The sequence below is a fragment of the Oncorhynchus kisutch genome, unplaced genomic scaffold (genome assembly GCF_002021735.2).
Source record: "Oncorhynchus kisutch isolate 150728-3 unplaced genomic scaffold, Okis_V2 Okis05a-Okis16b_hom, whole genome shotgun sequence".
Classification (NCBI taxonomy): domain Eukaryota; kingdom Metazoa; phylum Chordata; class Actinopteri; order Salmoniformes; family Salmonidae; genus Oncorhynchus; species Oncorhynchus kisutch.
In genome coordinates this window covers 1,694,682-1,711,196 of record NW_022261982.1, presented here as the reverse complement: position 1 = coordinate 1,711,196, position 16,515 = coordinate 1,694,682, and the positions used below count along the sequence as shown (strand labels likewise).

At 40.9% G+C, this 16,515-nt stretch overlaps 2 protein-coding genes across 3 annotated transcripts in view; one reads left to right on the top strand and one right to left on the bottom strand.

Annotated features, from left to right (window-relative positions):
* LOC109886997 (receptor tyrosine-protein kinase erbB-4-like) overlaps positions 1-4,948 on the bottom strand; it is a 503,341-nt gene extending 498,393 nt beyond the window's left edge. The window contains 1 exon segment of the mRNA XM_031813320.1: positions 4,611-4,948. Within this exon segment, the coding sequence (XP_031669180.1) occupies positions 4,611-4,683 (73 nt within the window). The 5' untranslated portion in view covers positions 4,684-4,948.
* A 2,407-nt stretch (positions 4,949-7,355) lies between these two features.
* LOC109885189 (receptor activity-modifying protein 1) overlaps positions 7,356-16,515 on the top strand; it is a 47,900-nt gene continuing 38,740 nt past the window's right edge. Inside the window, exons 1-2 of one of the 2 annotated variants that reach the window (XM_031813572.1) lie at positions 7,356-7,687; positions 10,861-11,038. In XM_031813572.1, the coding sequence (XP_031669432.1) occupies positions 7,633-7,687; positions 10,861-11,038 (233 nt within the window). In that variant the 5' untranslated portion in view covers positions 7,356-7,632. Of the gene's footprint in view, positions 7,688-10,857; positions 11,039-16,515 lie in introns of both variants that reach the window. The other variant, XM_031813570.1, reaches the window with a different exon arrangement.

Genomic DNA, 16,515 nt, shown 5'->3' with positions numbered 1-16,515 from the left:
ACCCAGACATAGCCCTTGAGGAACACCAGAGTATAACACCAGAAAGAGATAAACAGAGATCTACACACATGCAGATTAAACATTGCCCCCATAAAACGTACAATGGGGAAAATGCTCATAAGAGCATAAACAAGGATTTCAGGTAGCAACATATAGGCCATGGTATAAGCCTAGATCAGAACTTGGGGAAGTGACTGAGGCAGATGAGATGAAGGGTGAGATGGGGGACGTGTGGAGGGAATGCAGAGCTATATCTGGGGAGGTGGTGGGAGTCAACAACCCATTTCTATCACACACACACACATACACACACACACACACACACACACATACACAAGCGGGAGACATAGCTCAGATTCTTAGGGGAAATTTGCATCACAAACATGTCTCTTGGCTGGAAGACGACATGCCAAATAACCCCGTCCATCTGTCTGGAGGCTGCTCTTCTCCCCACTCAATTCTCCCATCCCCCTCTCCTCCACTTCTAGGCTCCTCCCCATTTCCTGTTAATGTGTGTTACGTCTTATATAGTCCCTCTACTGTGGCCACACTTATGAAGTGCATTTCAGATTACGTCCATGTCCCAAATGGCACCCTGTACCCTATATAGTGCACTACTTCTGACCAGGGTCTCTAGGTCTCATAGTACTGTGCTGAGAAGTAGTGCACTGCGTAGTGAATAGGATGCCATTTGGGATGCAGACTTTGAGGTGGTTAGTGTATAGACCTATCTGTGCACCACCAGCACCACCACTACCTCAGTCTAGAGAACCAAGACACAGCAGGGGTGTTCTGGGGAGCATCCCAGTCCTCATGCACCACCTCTACCTCAGTCTAGAGAACCAAGACACAGCAGAAGGTGTGCTGGGGAGCATCCCAGTCCTCGTGCACCACCTCTACCTCAGTCTAGAGGACCAAGACACAGCAGGGGTGTGCTGGGGAGCATCCCAGTCCTCATGCACCACCTCTACCTCAGTCTAGAGAACCAAGACACCGCAGGGGTGTGCTGGGGAGCATCCCAGTCCTCATGCACCACCTCTACCTCAGTCTATAGAACCAAGACACAGCAGGGGTGTGCTGGGGAGCATCCCAGTCCTCATGCACCACCTCTACCTCTGTCTAGAGAACCAAGACACAGCAGGGGTGTGCTGGGGAGCATCCCAGTCCTCATGCACCACCTCTACCTCAGTCTAGAGAACCAAGACACAGCAGGGGTGTGCTGGGGAGCTTCCCAGTCCTCATGCACCACCTCTACCTCAGTCTAGAGAACCAAGACAAAGCAGGGGTGTGCTGGGGAGAATCCCAGCCCTCATGCACCACCTCTACCTCAGTCTAGAGAACCAAGACAAAGCAGGGGTGTGCTGGGGAACGTCCCAGTCCTCATGACATGTGTATATCGGTGATATTGCCTTCAGACAGATATGTTGCACATCCACCAAATCAGGACCAGCAGGTCGTCTCCTCACCTCAACACCGAGAGACCAACGTTATGATGTCTAAACATGGTGACACCAATGTGCACCTCCACAATGTTACTATTGTCTTATACACTATATTAGAACCTAATGTTAAGTCCTAAAATAGAATAGTATAGACTAGTCTAGAATAGAGTAGTATAGAATAGAATGGTATAGAATACAATAGTATATAATAGAATGGTATAATATAGTATAGAATAGTATTGAATATAATAGTATAGAATAGTATAGAATAGAATAGAATGAATAGAATAGAATGGTATAGAATAATATAGAATAGTCTAGAATGGAATGGTATAGAATAGAATAGAATAGAATAGTATAGAATAGAATAGAATAGAATGAATAGAATAGAGTCAAGTCCTAAAATAGAGTAGTATAGATTAGTCTAGAATAGAGTAGTATAGAATAGAATGGTATAGAATACAATAGTATATAATAGAATGGTATAGTATAGTATAGAATAGTATTGAATATAATAGTATAGAATAGTCTAGAATAGAATAGTATAGAATAGAATAGAATGAATAGAATAGAATGGTATAGAATAATATAGAATAGTCTAGAATGGAATGGTATAGAATAGAATAGTATATAATAGAATAGTATTGAATATAATAGTACAGAATAGTCTAGAATAGTATAGAATAGAATAGTATAGAATAAAACAGAATAGAATGGTATAGAATAGAATAATATAGAATAGTATAGAATGGAATGGTATCAAAAATAATAATATAGAATAGTCTAGAATGGAATGTTATATAATAAAATGTTGTAGAATAGAATAGTAAATAATAGTATAGAATAGAATGGTATAAAATACCATAGAATAGTATAGAATATAGAATGAAATAGAATAGAATAGTATAAAATAAAATAATATCGAATAGTGTAAAATAGAATAGTATAGAATAGAATTTTATAGAATAGTTTAAAATTGTATAGTATAAAATAGAATAGCATAAAATAGTATATAATAGAATAGTATCAAATAGAATTGTATAGAATAGAATGGTATATAATAGAATAGTATAGAATATTATAGAATAGTATATAATAGAATGGTATAGAATAGAATGGTATAGAATAGAATAGTATATAATAGAATAGTATAGAATAGAATGATATAGAATAGAATAGTATATAATAGAATGGTATAGAATAGAATGGTATAGAATAGAATAGTATATAATATTATAGAATAGTATATTATAGAATAGTATATAATAGAATAGTATAGAATAGAATAATGTTGATTTCCCAGGGTGATCTTCAGTTGTGACAAGTCTGCTAAGATATGTAACAGCAGCATTCAGACAAGCCAGATAGGATCCTACAAATGGTTCTGAAAGAAACGCAGGGTATTGTGTTTGAATGCAACACGGATGTACTGTTCTATAAGGGAATGAAACGTTTGAATGTTATTCTAAAGGACTAGTAAAGGCCCAGTGCACTACTTTTGTGAGAGAAAAAAAACATTAAAAAAACAAACATTTATATTGTTTTATTATTGTCATTTTTCAGGGGGTCCTGCAGCACTGTACTTCCCACGGCTGTGCTGATAGTTCAGGTCCTCATATATTGCACTGCTAAAATGAACTCATCAAAGCCCATAAAAAAGGAGAGGAGGGGTTGAGGTGAGACGCGGGAGTTCAATTAATCAACATAAAAAGTAGAAGGTATAGTAGAAAAGTTCAAAAGCCAACATCATTTGGTAATTAAAATGCCCCCCTCTTTATCAATGGTTGAATGGATATGACAATGAACATGGACGGTAGCCAGCTAAGTCACATTCTCTGAAAACAATGATTTTAGCCATGGATTTGACATTCAATTGGATCGCTGACACAGCCAACCCCCACACATAAATGAGACGACAACAAACCCGATTCATAAACGGGCTCCATTTCAGTAGCAGGCCAAAATGCATAATGGACAAACATGCTCGTAGGTTACGGTATGAGAACACCGAGGGACGAGCGTGGGACCCGCTCTGGACCGCGCGCTGGGAGGGAGGGAGGGAGAGGGGGGAGCGTGAGCTATTCGCTTGCCTCAGCGAGTGCCTGCCGATGTGAATGCCTCTCTACCATGGGCATTTGACCGAACAAGTGGCGGCTGCGGGACTGTTTCACCTGTCGCCTAAATTATTTTCAGCTTGCAGGGAAACCACAGGGGGGAGGTGAACATCAAGGGGGAATTATTCGATATGATTTGCTACATACGTTAAATATTGTAACATTATAAAATGTATTTTGCTGTTAATATAGAGGAAAGGAACCCCTCAACGATATTCAGCCGAAAGCATAAGACCAAAATCTACTATTCATATAGGTGATTCGCTGAAATAAATAGCCTAGGGTACATTATGATCTGATGAGACAATAGTCCACAGGACACTTAAACGAAAACTGTTGACGCAGTCAAGTTTGTTCGCAAACCAAATGTACAGGCTAAAGCACTGCTAAATAATCAATATAGGCTAGATATCATTAATAATTACAAGTAGCCTGTGTAATCACTGTGTTACGACAGAATCATGGCAATAACAACCAGAAAACGAAGAATTGCCTCTAACACTTCAGGCTATATGATTAAAATGACTAGCCCAACTGTCTCAAATAAGGGGGAAAGTCGTTTCATCCAGATATGACGCACCTGATAAGCAATAAATAATCAATGCCTGGAGCTTATCGTTAGAAACTAGGATTTTTTAAAATGAAATCCATGACCCTCTGTGTGTGGGGTAGCCTATTCGAGTTGTATGACAATATTAATTCAAGACTATTCCCTAAGGGAAAGGTTGCCATCGGATAGGATTCATTAATAGTGACAACCTTGAGTGAGTGGGCTTTATTGACATCCGGTGATGCACTTTGCGGAATGACATGCGTGTTTGTGAACTTCAGATTTGTTTACGAAGACGACTGCAGTAATGTCATGGACTATTATAACATACCAGCTTGAAGTGTGTCAATTTACATACTGTTCTACTTCACAACAACATTTCATATCAGCAGCAGCGTGGTCAGTTATTTGTATTTTAGATCAATTATTACGGGCAGTTTACAAAGGCAAATACCATAGCCGAAGACCTTGCGCATGAGCGCGCTGTCTGTTGCTCTCACTCACCTGACTGTGCTGTGCTCGGCCTGAACACCACGAAGGAGATGAGGAGACATCGAAGACACAGGAGAAACTTCATTTTGCACGGTTGCTGACGATAGCTCCGGTAACTCACATGTCCAATAAGGTATTCCGTTAATGAAAAGGAAATATCGGCTCTTGACAGTTTCAGAAACTGTGTCCCCACGCGCGCGTCATGGCGTCCTCCGTTTGCCCAAATAGTTCAATGCACAAGTTAAACGCGACGAAAACAGTAGGTTCGTTTGTAGTTCTTATAGTGACCAATGTTTTGACCGGTTTTGACCACTGATACTCCATGCCATTACTCCTCACACTACGATACAGCAGACGGCTGGGGGGGGTTTTGACACACCCCTTCAGTGCGGCTAACGCCTCCTACAGTCCACTGATTGGTCGAGGGAAACGCTCTGAGCTTAATAAACACGCCCATATCACTCATATCACTCTCTCATTGGCTCATTAGGATTGATATACAGTTGTTCTCTTGATGCACAGTGTACACCTGTCTCAGACCCTGGCCTATACACTTCCCTAAGTGTGCGTAAAATGCCCATAGCCAACAATTGCATCGGAATAACTGTTTGTATGCGAAAAGTATTGTGCGTTTCTATTTTAATTTCTCTTCAGAAATGGTATTTGTTGACAGAATAGGTGTTGACATTGACGAGACGTATTTGAATAGGCCTTGAGGCTACAGTACACGTAACCTTACATAGAGGAGAATAATTGTGCCTACTGCGTCCATTGAGAGCATGACGTGCCCAAACCAAAGTAGGTTAACCACAGAACCCAGATAGGCCGTCTAGAGCAAAACGATTCATATCATTTTGTGAAAACAACTAGGCCTCGTTATTGTTTTTATATCGATGTCAATCAGAATACAATCTTTTCTCAAAGTCAACATATTGCTGTGAGAGAAATGGCCAAAACACTCTAATGAATGAATGATGTATATGTCCCTGCCTCTGGGTCTCTCTGTGTCTGTCAAAGTGCTATGTGGCACATAGACATTATATGGACTATGATACTTTTACAGTTACAGTCTCTGTAGGATTCTAACAACATACTGCCAATAACCACAAGAGGGCCAAACTATATAGGCTTACAATGCATTTCAACATGGGTCCAACTGTAATACAGTAGCATCCCCTGTAGTCCACACAGTGAATTGAATAACTGGTTATGCTTATAATCAGTAAGCTGTAGGCCGACTCCTGTGTCTTATTACAGGGGGAAAGCATGGTAGGTCAACATCTTATTAAAGGTAGGTCTGTGGTTATACGTTTTTAAAATCTAATTATGATACAAATTAGGCTAATCTGCTAAAGTAGATAATGTGCATATAAATATATATATATATGTGTGTGTGTGTGTGTGTGTGTGTGTGTGTGTGTGTGTGTGTGTGTGTGTGTGTGTGTGTGTGTGTGTGTGTGTGTGTGTGTGGTAGTTGATGCCTTAGTAATGGTAAATATGTACGTCTTCTAACCCACTACACTCTTAGAGAAAAAGGATCCAAAAGGGTTATCTAGCGGTCCCCATAGGAGAACCCTTTTTGGTTCCAGGTAGAACCTTTTTTGGTTTCAGGCAGAACCCTTTTGGGTTCAATTTAGAGCCCTTTGTGGAATGTGTTCTACATGGAACCCAAAGGGGTTATTGAAAGGGTTCCCCTAGGGGACAGCCAAATAACCCTTTTAGGTTCTAGATAGCACTTTTATTCCTAAGAGAGACCCACTGTACACCAACAGGTCTAACTTATATGACGGGATCCCCTCATACTGGTCATTGGCTATTATCTGCTGCCATCTAGGGGATCTAAATAAGGTACATCTACTTTTATTGGAGAGATTCAGGGTTGGTGGGAGAAACACAAGATCCATTCACATATCAAATGAAATTACATGTATTAATAACGCCCTTTACCTCAGCAGATGTCACCAAGTGCTTATACAGAATCCCAGCCTAAAACCCCAAACAGCAAGCAGTGAAGACGTAGAAGCACTGTGGCCAGGAAAAACTCCCTAGAAAAAGCCAGGAACCTAGGAAGAAACCTAGAGAGGAACCAGGCCCTGAGGGTTGGCCAGTCCTCCATCACAAACCCTCAATCATATTGATCTCCAGCAGGACTTATAATAAATAGGAGTTTCTCATGGCCAAAATCAGAGCTGCAGCAGACACTGCATACTAAAGACAAAGCCAGACTCTAGTGCATTACATGAGAACGATTGATAGTGTGCCCACTGCCCACTTTATGAAATGAACAATGGAATAAAGATTTAATATGCATTATGGAATAAGCCAACCGATGGATAAATTAGGGAGGTTGCACCACCTGTGGGAGAGAGCACAGGATATTGTATACAAGGTAATTACATGTCAAATATGGTAATATATATATATATATATATACATTTTAAAAAATTGTACATCTCAGAACTTGGCAATAGGACAATACAACATCTATGTCATACAGCCAAACCTGGTTGTGGTAGCCTACGATGTCCGTTGTGCTACCTCAACAGTCCTGCGCCGGTCTCTGTGATATTTTGGGCACTATAGGCTACTTACATGTGGCATATAGATATTATATGGACTATCAACAGCAACATAATAACTTTAACCAAGGGAAGTAGAACTTTAGCCAAGGGAAGTAGAACTTTAGCCAAGGGAAGTAGAACTTTAGCCAAGGGAGTAGTTGGGGGGTCGCAGGTGTTGTGCTGCAGAACCCTCAACACCTCTACCTCCCGCGGCTATGTATGGAAGTTAACCAACGATTTACCACTGATTTATGGATGGCTCCACGACTTGGGTGTCGCTCCTGTCCCCAGTTAAAATAGCCAACTGGCGTGAACAATGGCTTCAGTTGGAGCATGCATATTCATTCGATGAATCAGTTATGCAAAGGACAATGAGACGGAAGAATTAGCGCGTCAATACACAGAAGAAGAGAACACGAGTGAGAAGTTAGGTTACTGCCGCGTCTCTTCGGTGCAGTCCATAATAAGAAGCTATGGCACTAGACTGTACATCGCTGACAAAACTAACCCTTGTTTTATGTGTGGCGGGTAAGTGTGATTTGATTAATTATATATAATAGCTATTTGTTCTTTTGCTTTTGTTTGCTGGTTGTTTTTCTGTTTTTTAATTGTATGCAATATGCCTCCCTGGCGCACTTCTTATTCTTACTAGATAACCGAACCGTACCAAGTCGTCTACAAATGACTTACATTGACCTTTTTCGTTTGATGTAGCCTATACAACTTATTGCGTAATGCAAACGTTTGACCATTACGGAAACATAAATAACACTTCAAATGTGTGCTGTAGAATGAAGCTAAGGATGAAAATGTCATATTTTGACATTAAACCATTTTCAACTTCATCGATTATTGACGTTATAAGAGTGAAGTGTCCAATATTGTGATTTTGTTCAGTATTCACATAGAGCGTCTGGTCTCTAAGCTTTGGTCAGCAGCTTTCTCAGGAAGACGTCTTTCCATGTATTTTCTCATTGGGAGTCTACACATGATCATGATGAATATGAAAACATGTTCGCACAATACTAAACAAAACAGCTGACCAAGGTGAAGGATATCTGGGCCAACCTGAATGAATCAGCAGCATCAAATGCATGAAGATGCAGTCAAAGTCAATGCAACGCTTTCTTTAGACGGGTCTCTATACATTTGACACAAAGCGTATTTATTCCGCTTCCCACTGGGCACACACTGGTTGAATCAACGTGATTTCAATTCATTTCAATGAAATGACGTTGAACCAAGGTGGAATAAACGTTTAATTGCACCCCAGACTGTTCTCTCTGCTACCGCACGGCAAGCGGTACCGGAGCGCCAAGTCTCCGTCAAAAAGGCTTCTTAATTAACAGCTTCTGCCGGATAAGACTCCTGAACAGCCAATCAAATGGCTACCTGGACTATTTGCATTGACTCCCATTTTACACCTACATGTACATATTACCTCAAATACGTCGACTAACCGGTGCCCCGCACATTGACTCTGTACTGGTACCCAAGTATATAGCCTCACTACTGTTATTTTACTGCTCTTTAATTACTTGTTATTTTTCTATTTTCTTTTCTTTTCTTCTCTTTTCTATTTATTTATTTATTTATTTTACTTCAGTTTATTTTAGTAAATATTTCCTTTACACTTATTTTTCTTAAAACTGCATTGTTAGTTAAGAGCTTTTCACTGTGAGGTCTACTACACCTGTTGTTTTCAGCGCATGTGACATACAACATTTGATTTGATAATTGCCATCTGTGCCCAGTGGGTTGTCCCCAATTCACCCACAGGAGGATATCATTACTAATAGTAGCCTAATTATAGATGGCTCTCGAATGACATTAGTCAGAGTACTCACATCAAAGGTTATTGCTGGGTAAACCTTGTGATTTTAAAGGCACCATCTGTATTCTGCTACTGTTCAATGGTCATTTAACTGCCTTTGGGCACTTTGCTGTTCCACCTTTCTGTCACCCCTGGTGACCCCTGGAGCTGGTCTCATGCTCAGTGTGAACTATTAGCTAGAGGAAGTCAGGAGAACCCGTACAGTAGCCTGAGCGTCAGTCTGGTTGTGCTATCATGCCAACTTGGTGCTCATTGCCATGACGACCATGTTTGACTTGACAAGGACAGCAATGGAGAAGGAAAGAGCAAAAACAGATCTGGGACACTGAGTTTCCCATAAAGTGCTTTGTGCTGTCTGTACAAAAACAGATCTGGGACACTGAGTTTCCCATAACGTGCTTTCTGCTGTCTGTACAAAAACAGATCTGGGACACTGAGTTTCCCATAAAGTGCTTTGTGCTGTGGTAAAAAACAGATCTGAGACACTGAGTTTCCCATAACGTGCTTTGTGCTGTGGTAAAAAACAGATCTGGGACACTGAGTTTCCCATAACGTGCTTTGTGCTGTCTGTACAAAAACATCTAACTTTAATCATGAAACTCTCAGACATCAACCATTCAAACCCTCTCCATGGCTCTGGCACTTAAGAGACAACATTTGGGACTTCTTACAGCTGAGGTAGGCTACCAAGTACTGAGCCCCGACCTTAGCCTGACTTTTTCGTCCAGGCAGGGGGCACTTCACACCTCTATGTTAGGGACCAGGTTGCCAGGGTACCCAATCACAGGCCATAGCTGGTAGGGTTACAGACCCCCCCACCCCTATCTGAACCATTTGGTTGCATTCCAGAGTCCCGGTTGAGAACACCTCTGTAAACCCCTGGGGCTCCACACCAACTCACCAGCTGGACATTTATCCACATGAACAATCCTCCACCTTGGACTGCCTAACATTGTGTTAGTGCGTAGATGACCTTGTAAGTGGACATTGGGTGGCTTAGTGCTCATTTACAGACAGCAAGGAGACCTTCTACAGGGTGGAGGTTGGAGCCCTGGCAGAGTGGAACTTTGGACCCTCTCCACTGCAGCCCCATCAATGTCAATAGGTGGTGAACTGTAGTCGATGAACAGCATTCTTGCAGCACGTCCAAGTGGGATAGGGGCGTGTTCAGAACACTGGCGATTGCGTCATCCGTGGATCTGTTAGGTCGGTATGTATATCCTAATGGGCCAGGGTTTCAGGTAAGGTGGAGCTGATGTGGTCCTTGACCAGCCTCTCAAAACACTTCATGATGAAAAAACTGAGTGCTATAGGCAGAGCAATAGTCATTTAGGCAGGTTACCTTTGTTTGCTTGAGTACAGGGACAATGGTGGACATCTTGAAGCATGCATGGATGACAGACTGGGACAGTCTATTCTGGTGGTCCGTACTGGTCAGGTACTGGTACCACGTACTGGTTTCCTTCAAGACATGGGTTCAAAAAGTACTTGTTGTCTTTAAAATACTTTAAGCTGCATTAGATTGAGCTTGCTTAGTGCAACGGAATGGTCCCAAAAGTGCAAACCTTGCCTATCCGGTACTCCAGGCAGGCTCAATCAAACGCTTATTAACGAAGGGTATTTGAATCAAGATCTTCGTCTGCATGCATCAAGCGTCTCAGACTGAGACTGCTGATCTAGGATCTGGTGCCCCCTGTCCATATAATCTTATTGTTTATGATCTTAAAGGCAAAACTGATCCTAAATCATCACTCCTATTCTTAGACGCTTGACACATTTAGCCCCTGTTTCATAAACTTGCTGCCTCCCTGATTGCTTCCAACAACTACACTACAATCTGATGACATGTTCCTTCCCTCTGAAGCAGCCCGTGGCTTTCCCCCAGTGAGCGGCTGCAGCGATGCCTACGGGAGGGCCATTCCACCACTTAGCAGCTGCAGCGATGCCTACGGGAGGGCCATCTCTGACTTCTGTGTGACCAAGTTCACTCTGGACATGGAGGACCTGGACCAGAGCCTGTGGTGCAGCTGGTCCGACACTTTTCAGTCAGTATAATCTATATTATTCACCTAAATCCATCCTACATTTGATTCATCCTAAATAAAATAGATTTGAGTTCAATTACATTTTCTTGAATTATATCACTGTATTATTTGTCAGTATTACTTGCAAATGATGCTCTGCCAGTTTAGCAGAGGTCCTTGTCTTTACAAGACCGTTCCATCTGGAGATGTTTACATGTCTATCACCATAACAGACACACAGATAGAAGGATTCCTCATAGGAATGTTCCTGTGATGTGCCAGGAATGTTTCCAAGAGACCAATCCATTCATGTGAAATCGAATTGACCCAGAAAGTGGTTACTATGTTCTCAGAACTTAATATGTGAATGTTCTAGACACATGTCATGGAAACATGGCACAAACAGTCATGCGTCCAGGTTTCTGTGGTTTAGGAGAATATTCCATCAAACGTGGTTGCCATGTTCTCAGAACACAAGATATTCATGTTTTAGACATGTTTCATGGGAGAGTTGCCAGAGCATGTGATCCCCAAAACATGTATTACTGTTGCAGAGCCAATCAAGGCCCTGATTGGTGAACATGTATTACTGTTGCAGAGCCAATCAAGGCCCTGATTGGTGAACATGTATTACTGTTGCAGAGCCAATCAAGGCCCTGATTGGTGAACATGTATTACTGTTGCAGAGCCAATCAAGGCCCTGATTGGTGAACATGTATTACTGTTACAGAGCCAATCAAGGCCCTGATTGGTGAACATGTATTACTGTTGCAGAGCCAATCAAGGCCCTGATTGGTGAACATGTATTACTGTTGCAGAGCCAATCATCGTTCTTTGTCTGTTGGCAAAGTTAAGGATGCTCACGCATAGAATGTTTTCAACTTAGATATTTGACACACTTTGACACACATGATTAAATGATGCATGTTATTTTATAGAGTAGTTATTATTCAACATGTCCTCAACTGGGATATGAACTTACAACGTTTAGGTTCAGAGTACTCAGATCTTCCTGCTACACCACCATCTTTCAGTTAATATGACTGTTCTTTAATAAGTGATTTGATTGACTTATTGCAGCAATTGAAGGACTTTCAATATAGTTGTGTAATGTTGGTGGGGCATGTCAACCTGTTTTAATGATCCTCCTGAATCACTAGGGTCAATAATAGTTTGTCTGGGGTGTACTTTTAACAGAGCTGAGATTTACTTCAAAGTGCATTCACCCTATTGCTTACACCTATCAAGTTGTCTCAGATCTAAACAATTGCCTAGGGAGAAGGGTTTAGTGTTTCTTCTGGACAGGGCCTAACTATACTGGCCCAATAAGCACATGCAAGAACAGTCCGGTGTCCAGTTTTCATTCAAACATTTTAATACAGTCGTATGAAAAAGTTTGGGCACCCCTCTGAGGCTGCATAATAATTTACTCTGTCGTCACAGAAAATGATCACAGTGGCATGCCATTCATTTTCTAATAAAAGCTGAGTACTGGGGTATTTTCCAGACAAAGATTTTTAGTGTAGCAATATTAAGTTGTATGAAATTAAATCAGATGTGAAAAATAGTCTATGAAAAAATGTGGGCACCCTTGTCATTCTGTTGATTTGAATACCTGTAACTACTTAGCACTGATTAATTGGAACACACAATTGGTTTGGTGAGCTCATTAAGCCTTGAACTTCATAGACAAGTGCATCCAATCATGAGAAAAGGTATTTAAGGTGGCCAATTGCAAGTTGTTGTTCTCTTTGACTCTCCTCTGAAGAGTGGTAACATGGGGGCCTCAAAACAACTCTCAAATGACCTGAAAACAAAGGTTGTTCAACATTATGGTTTAGAGGAAGGCTACAAAAAGCTATGGCAGAGATTTAAGCTGTCAGTGTCCACTGTGAGGAACATAGTGAGGAAATGGAAGACCACAGGCACAGTTCTTGTTAAGGCCAGAAGTGGCAGGCCAAGTAAAATATTGGAGAGGCAAAGGATGGTGAGAACGGTCAAAAAACAGCTGTAAGGGAGAGTGATGCGGAAGAAGCCTTTTCTGCACAAACGCCACAAACAGAGTCGCTTGAGGAATGCAAACGCACATTTGTACAAGCCAGCTTCATTTTGGAATAAGGTGCTGTGGACTGATGAAACAAAGATTGAGTTATTTGGTCATAACAAGGGACATTATGCATGGCGGCAAAAGAACACAGCGTTCCAAGAAAAACACTTGCTACCCACAGTAAAATATGGTGGGGGTTCCATCATGCTGTGTGGCCAGTGCCGGTACTGGGAATCTTGTTAAAGTTGAGGGTCGCATGGATTCCACTCAATATCAGCAGATTCTTGGGAATAATGTTGAAGAATCAGTCACAATCACTGATGAGAGAAGTCAAATTAACTGACAACTATCCAATCACTGATGAGAGAATAGTCAAATTAACTGACAACTATCCAATCACTGATGAGAGAATAGTCAAATTAACTGACAACTATCCAATCACTGATGAGAGAATAGTCAAATTAACTGACAACTATCCAATCACTGATGCGAGAATAGTCAAATTAACTGACAACTATCCAATCACTGATGAGAGAATAGTCAAATTAACTGACAACTATCCAATCACTGATGAGAGAATAGTCTAATTAACTGACAAATAAAATAAAATAAAATAAAATCACATTTTATTTGTCACATACACATGGTTAGCAGATGTTAGTGCGAGTGTAGCAAAATGCTTGTGCTTCTAGTTGCGACAATGCAGTAATAACCAACAAGTAATCTAGCTAACAATTCCAAAACTACTACCTTATAGACACAAGTGTAAGGCGATAAAGAATATGTACATAAAGATATATGAATGAGTGATGGTACAGAGCGGCATAGGCAAGATACAGTAGATGGTATTGAGTGCAGTATATACATATGAGATGAGTATGTAAACAAAGTGGCATAGTTAAAGTGGCTAGTGATACATGTATTACATAAGGATGCAGTAGATGATATAGAGTACAGTATATACATATACATATGAGATGAATAATGTAGGGAACATTATATTAGGTAGCATTGTTTAAAGTGGCTAGTGATATATTTTACATCATTTCCCATCAATTCCCATTATTAAAGTGGCTGGAGTTGAGTCAGTGTGTTGGCAACAACTATCCAATCACTGATGAGAGAATAGTCAAATTAACTGACAACTATCCAATCACTGATGAGAGGAAAAGTCTAATTAACTGACAACTATCCAATCACTGATGAGAGAATAGTCAAATTAACTGACAACTATCCAATCACTGATGAGAGAATAGTCAAATTAACTGACAACTATCCAATCACTGATGAGAGAATAGTCAAATTAACTGACAACTATCCAATTGTAACAGGGTTATATTGGTGATTCCCCTTGCCACTTTATTGTTAAGCCAATGGGTTTTTGGTTTGAGTTTGTCTTGCCTTCACCTACTCAACATGGCATCTTATTGGCTGGTTTGCGTAGCTTGCTTACGAGGGGGGATGTTCCAGTTAGAATCGTCCCAGTGAACAAGCACCAAACCAGCGGTAAGTTGTTGGTTGCAAAGCACTGTACATCAAAAGTGATTTTTATACTCTCAAGTGATGATTTAAATGTACAATTTATATCAAATTGTTTGTAAATGTTATTCGAACATCACACATAAGATGCAGCGGTTTTTGGAGAATATTTGTTGTGCATTTTGTTGTAAAGAATTCCCGCCAGTACTAGCTAGCAACTTACTGTGTCTGGTGGGGGGGGATTCATATATTTTGTACAGTGCGTGAGTGCAGAGTTGGATGGTGAGACGTGCATTGCATGACGTGCAATTTGTGTCGTTCCTATCAGGTACATTGTTAAGATATTATATTGTATATTGTAATTGTATTATTTTTGGTAACTAGCCCAGTGAACAAGCACCAAACAGAAGAGTGTGTGAGTGCAGAGTTGGATGGTGAGATGTGCATTGCATGACGTGCAATTTTGTGCCGTTCCTATTAAAACAAAGCTACATGACTGGTGCTATGCTACATGTTGGAGTTCCGTTCGTCGATGACTGATTGTACACAACGCAAGAAGAGTACTGTTACACAATCACTGATGAGAGAATAGTCAATTAACTGACAACTATCCAATCACTGATGAGAGAATAGTCAAATTAACTGACAACTATCCAATCACTGATGAGAGAATAGCTGGTGGTAGGGGTTAGAGAGGGACATAACTGACAACTATCCAATCAATGATGAGGAGAATAGTCAAATTAACTGACAACTATCCAATCCCTGATGAGAGATAGTCAATTAACTGACAACTATCCAATCACTGATGAGAGAATAGTCAAATTAACTGACAACTAACACAGATGTGGTTTAGCAACACCATCTAAATGTCGTGAACCATGAGGTTTTCACACTATGTTAAAAGCACTGTCTGTGTGTAACCTGCCAACAGACAGAAGAGCTGTGAATGGATCTGTGGTTCACCCATCAAGGCCTTGATGGGCTTGGCAATAGTAACAAGGTGTGTGTGTGTAATAAAAAATAAAAATCTTTTTGGAGACGTTTCTTTGGGACCATCAGGCAACGTCCTGACAACTGATACACAGAAAGGTTCTGCAGCGTTCCCATGAAACGTGGTCTAGAACATGAATGTCTTACATTCTGAGAACAATTGTAACCATGTTCTCGATAAATTCTGCTTGATTTTAAAGGAATGTTCTCCTAACATATCACCAAAACATGCTGAAAGTTTCTCAGAGGGTTTGTTTGTTAGCATAGATAGAATGTTCCCCTGACTAACGGAAAACTGGACACTCAAACATTAGGAGAACATTACAAAAATGTTCTCTTTCTCTCTCCCTAGAATTGTTAGCTGGGTAGGGAGGGAAGAAGAGAGAGTGAAGGAGGGAGAGAGAGGGAGAGATAGAGAGAGAGAGTGGGAGAGGGAGAGATAGAGATAGATCGATTTAGTGAGCAGGTCAACTCTGTGTTGCGGTGGGATAGAAAAAGCGAGGAGAGAGGGATTGAGAAGAGACAGAACTTTGCATAAACAAATATTTGGCCAACCAGCCCCTCTGGACTTGGGGTGTGTGTTGTGGGTGTGTGTGGTGTGTGTGTGTGTGTGTGTGTGTGTGGTGTGGTGTGTGTGTGTGTGTGTGTGTGTGTGTGGTGTGTGTGTGTGTGTGTGTGTTCATGGCCAGGTCAGGACCACATGCCCTATTAGAAGTTGAACAGTAGTCACCTTTGGGTTTCCAGTGTCAAGCAGAGTCAGAAATTACACTGAATTCATCTACGCTCTCTTAGAACAACGTTTCCAATGAAGAAAACATTTAATCAACTTTATTCAGTCCAAACAACTCTGATATTATCAGGAGACCAAAGGCACTTCAGTGTGTCTTAGCTCTAATTATATTCACTCAGTCATGCTGCTCTGTAGCTGGTCTGTATCTTGTCTGTAGCTGGTCTGGTAGCTGTTCTGTAGCTCCCTGGT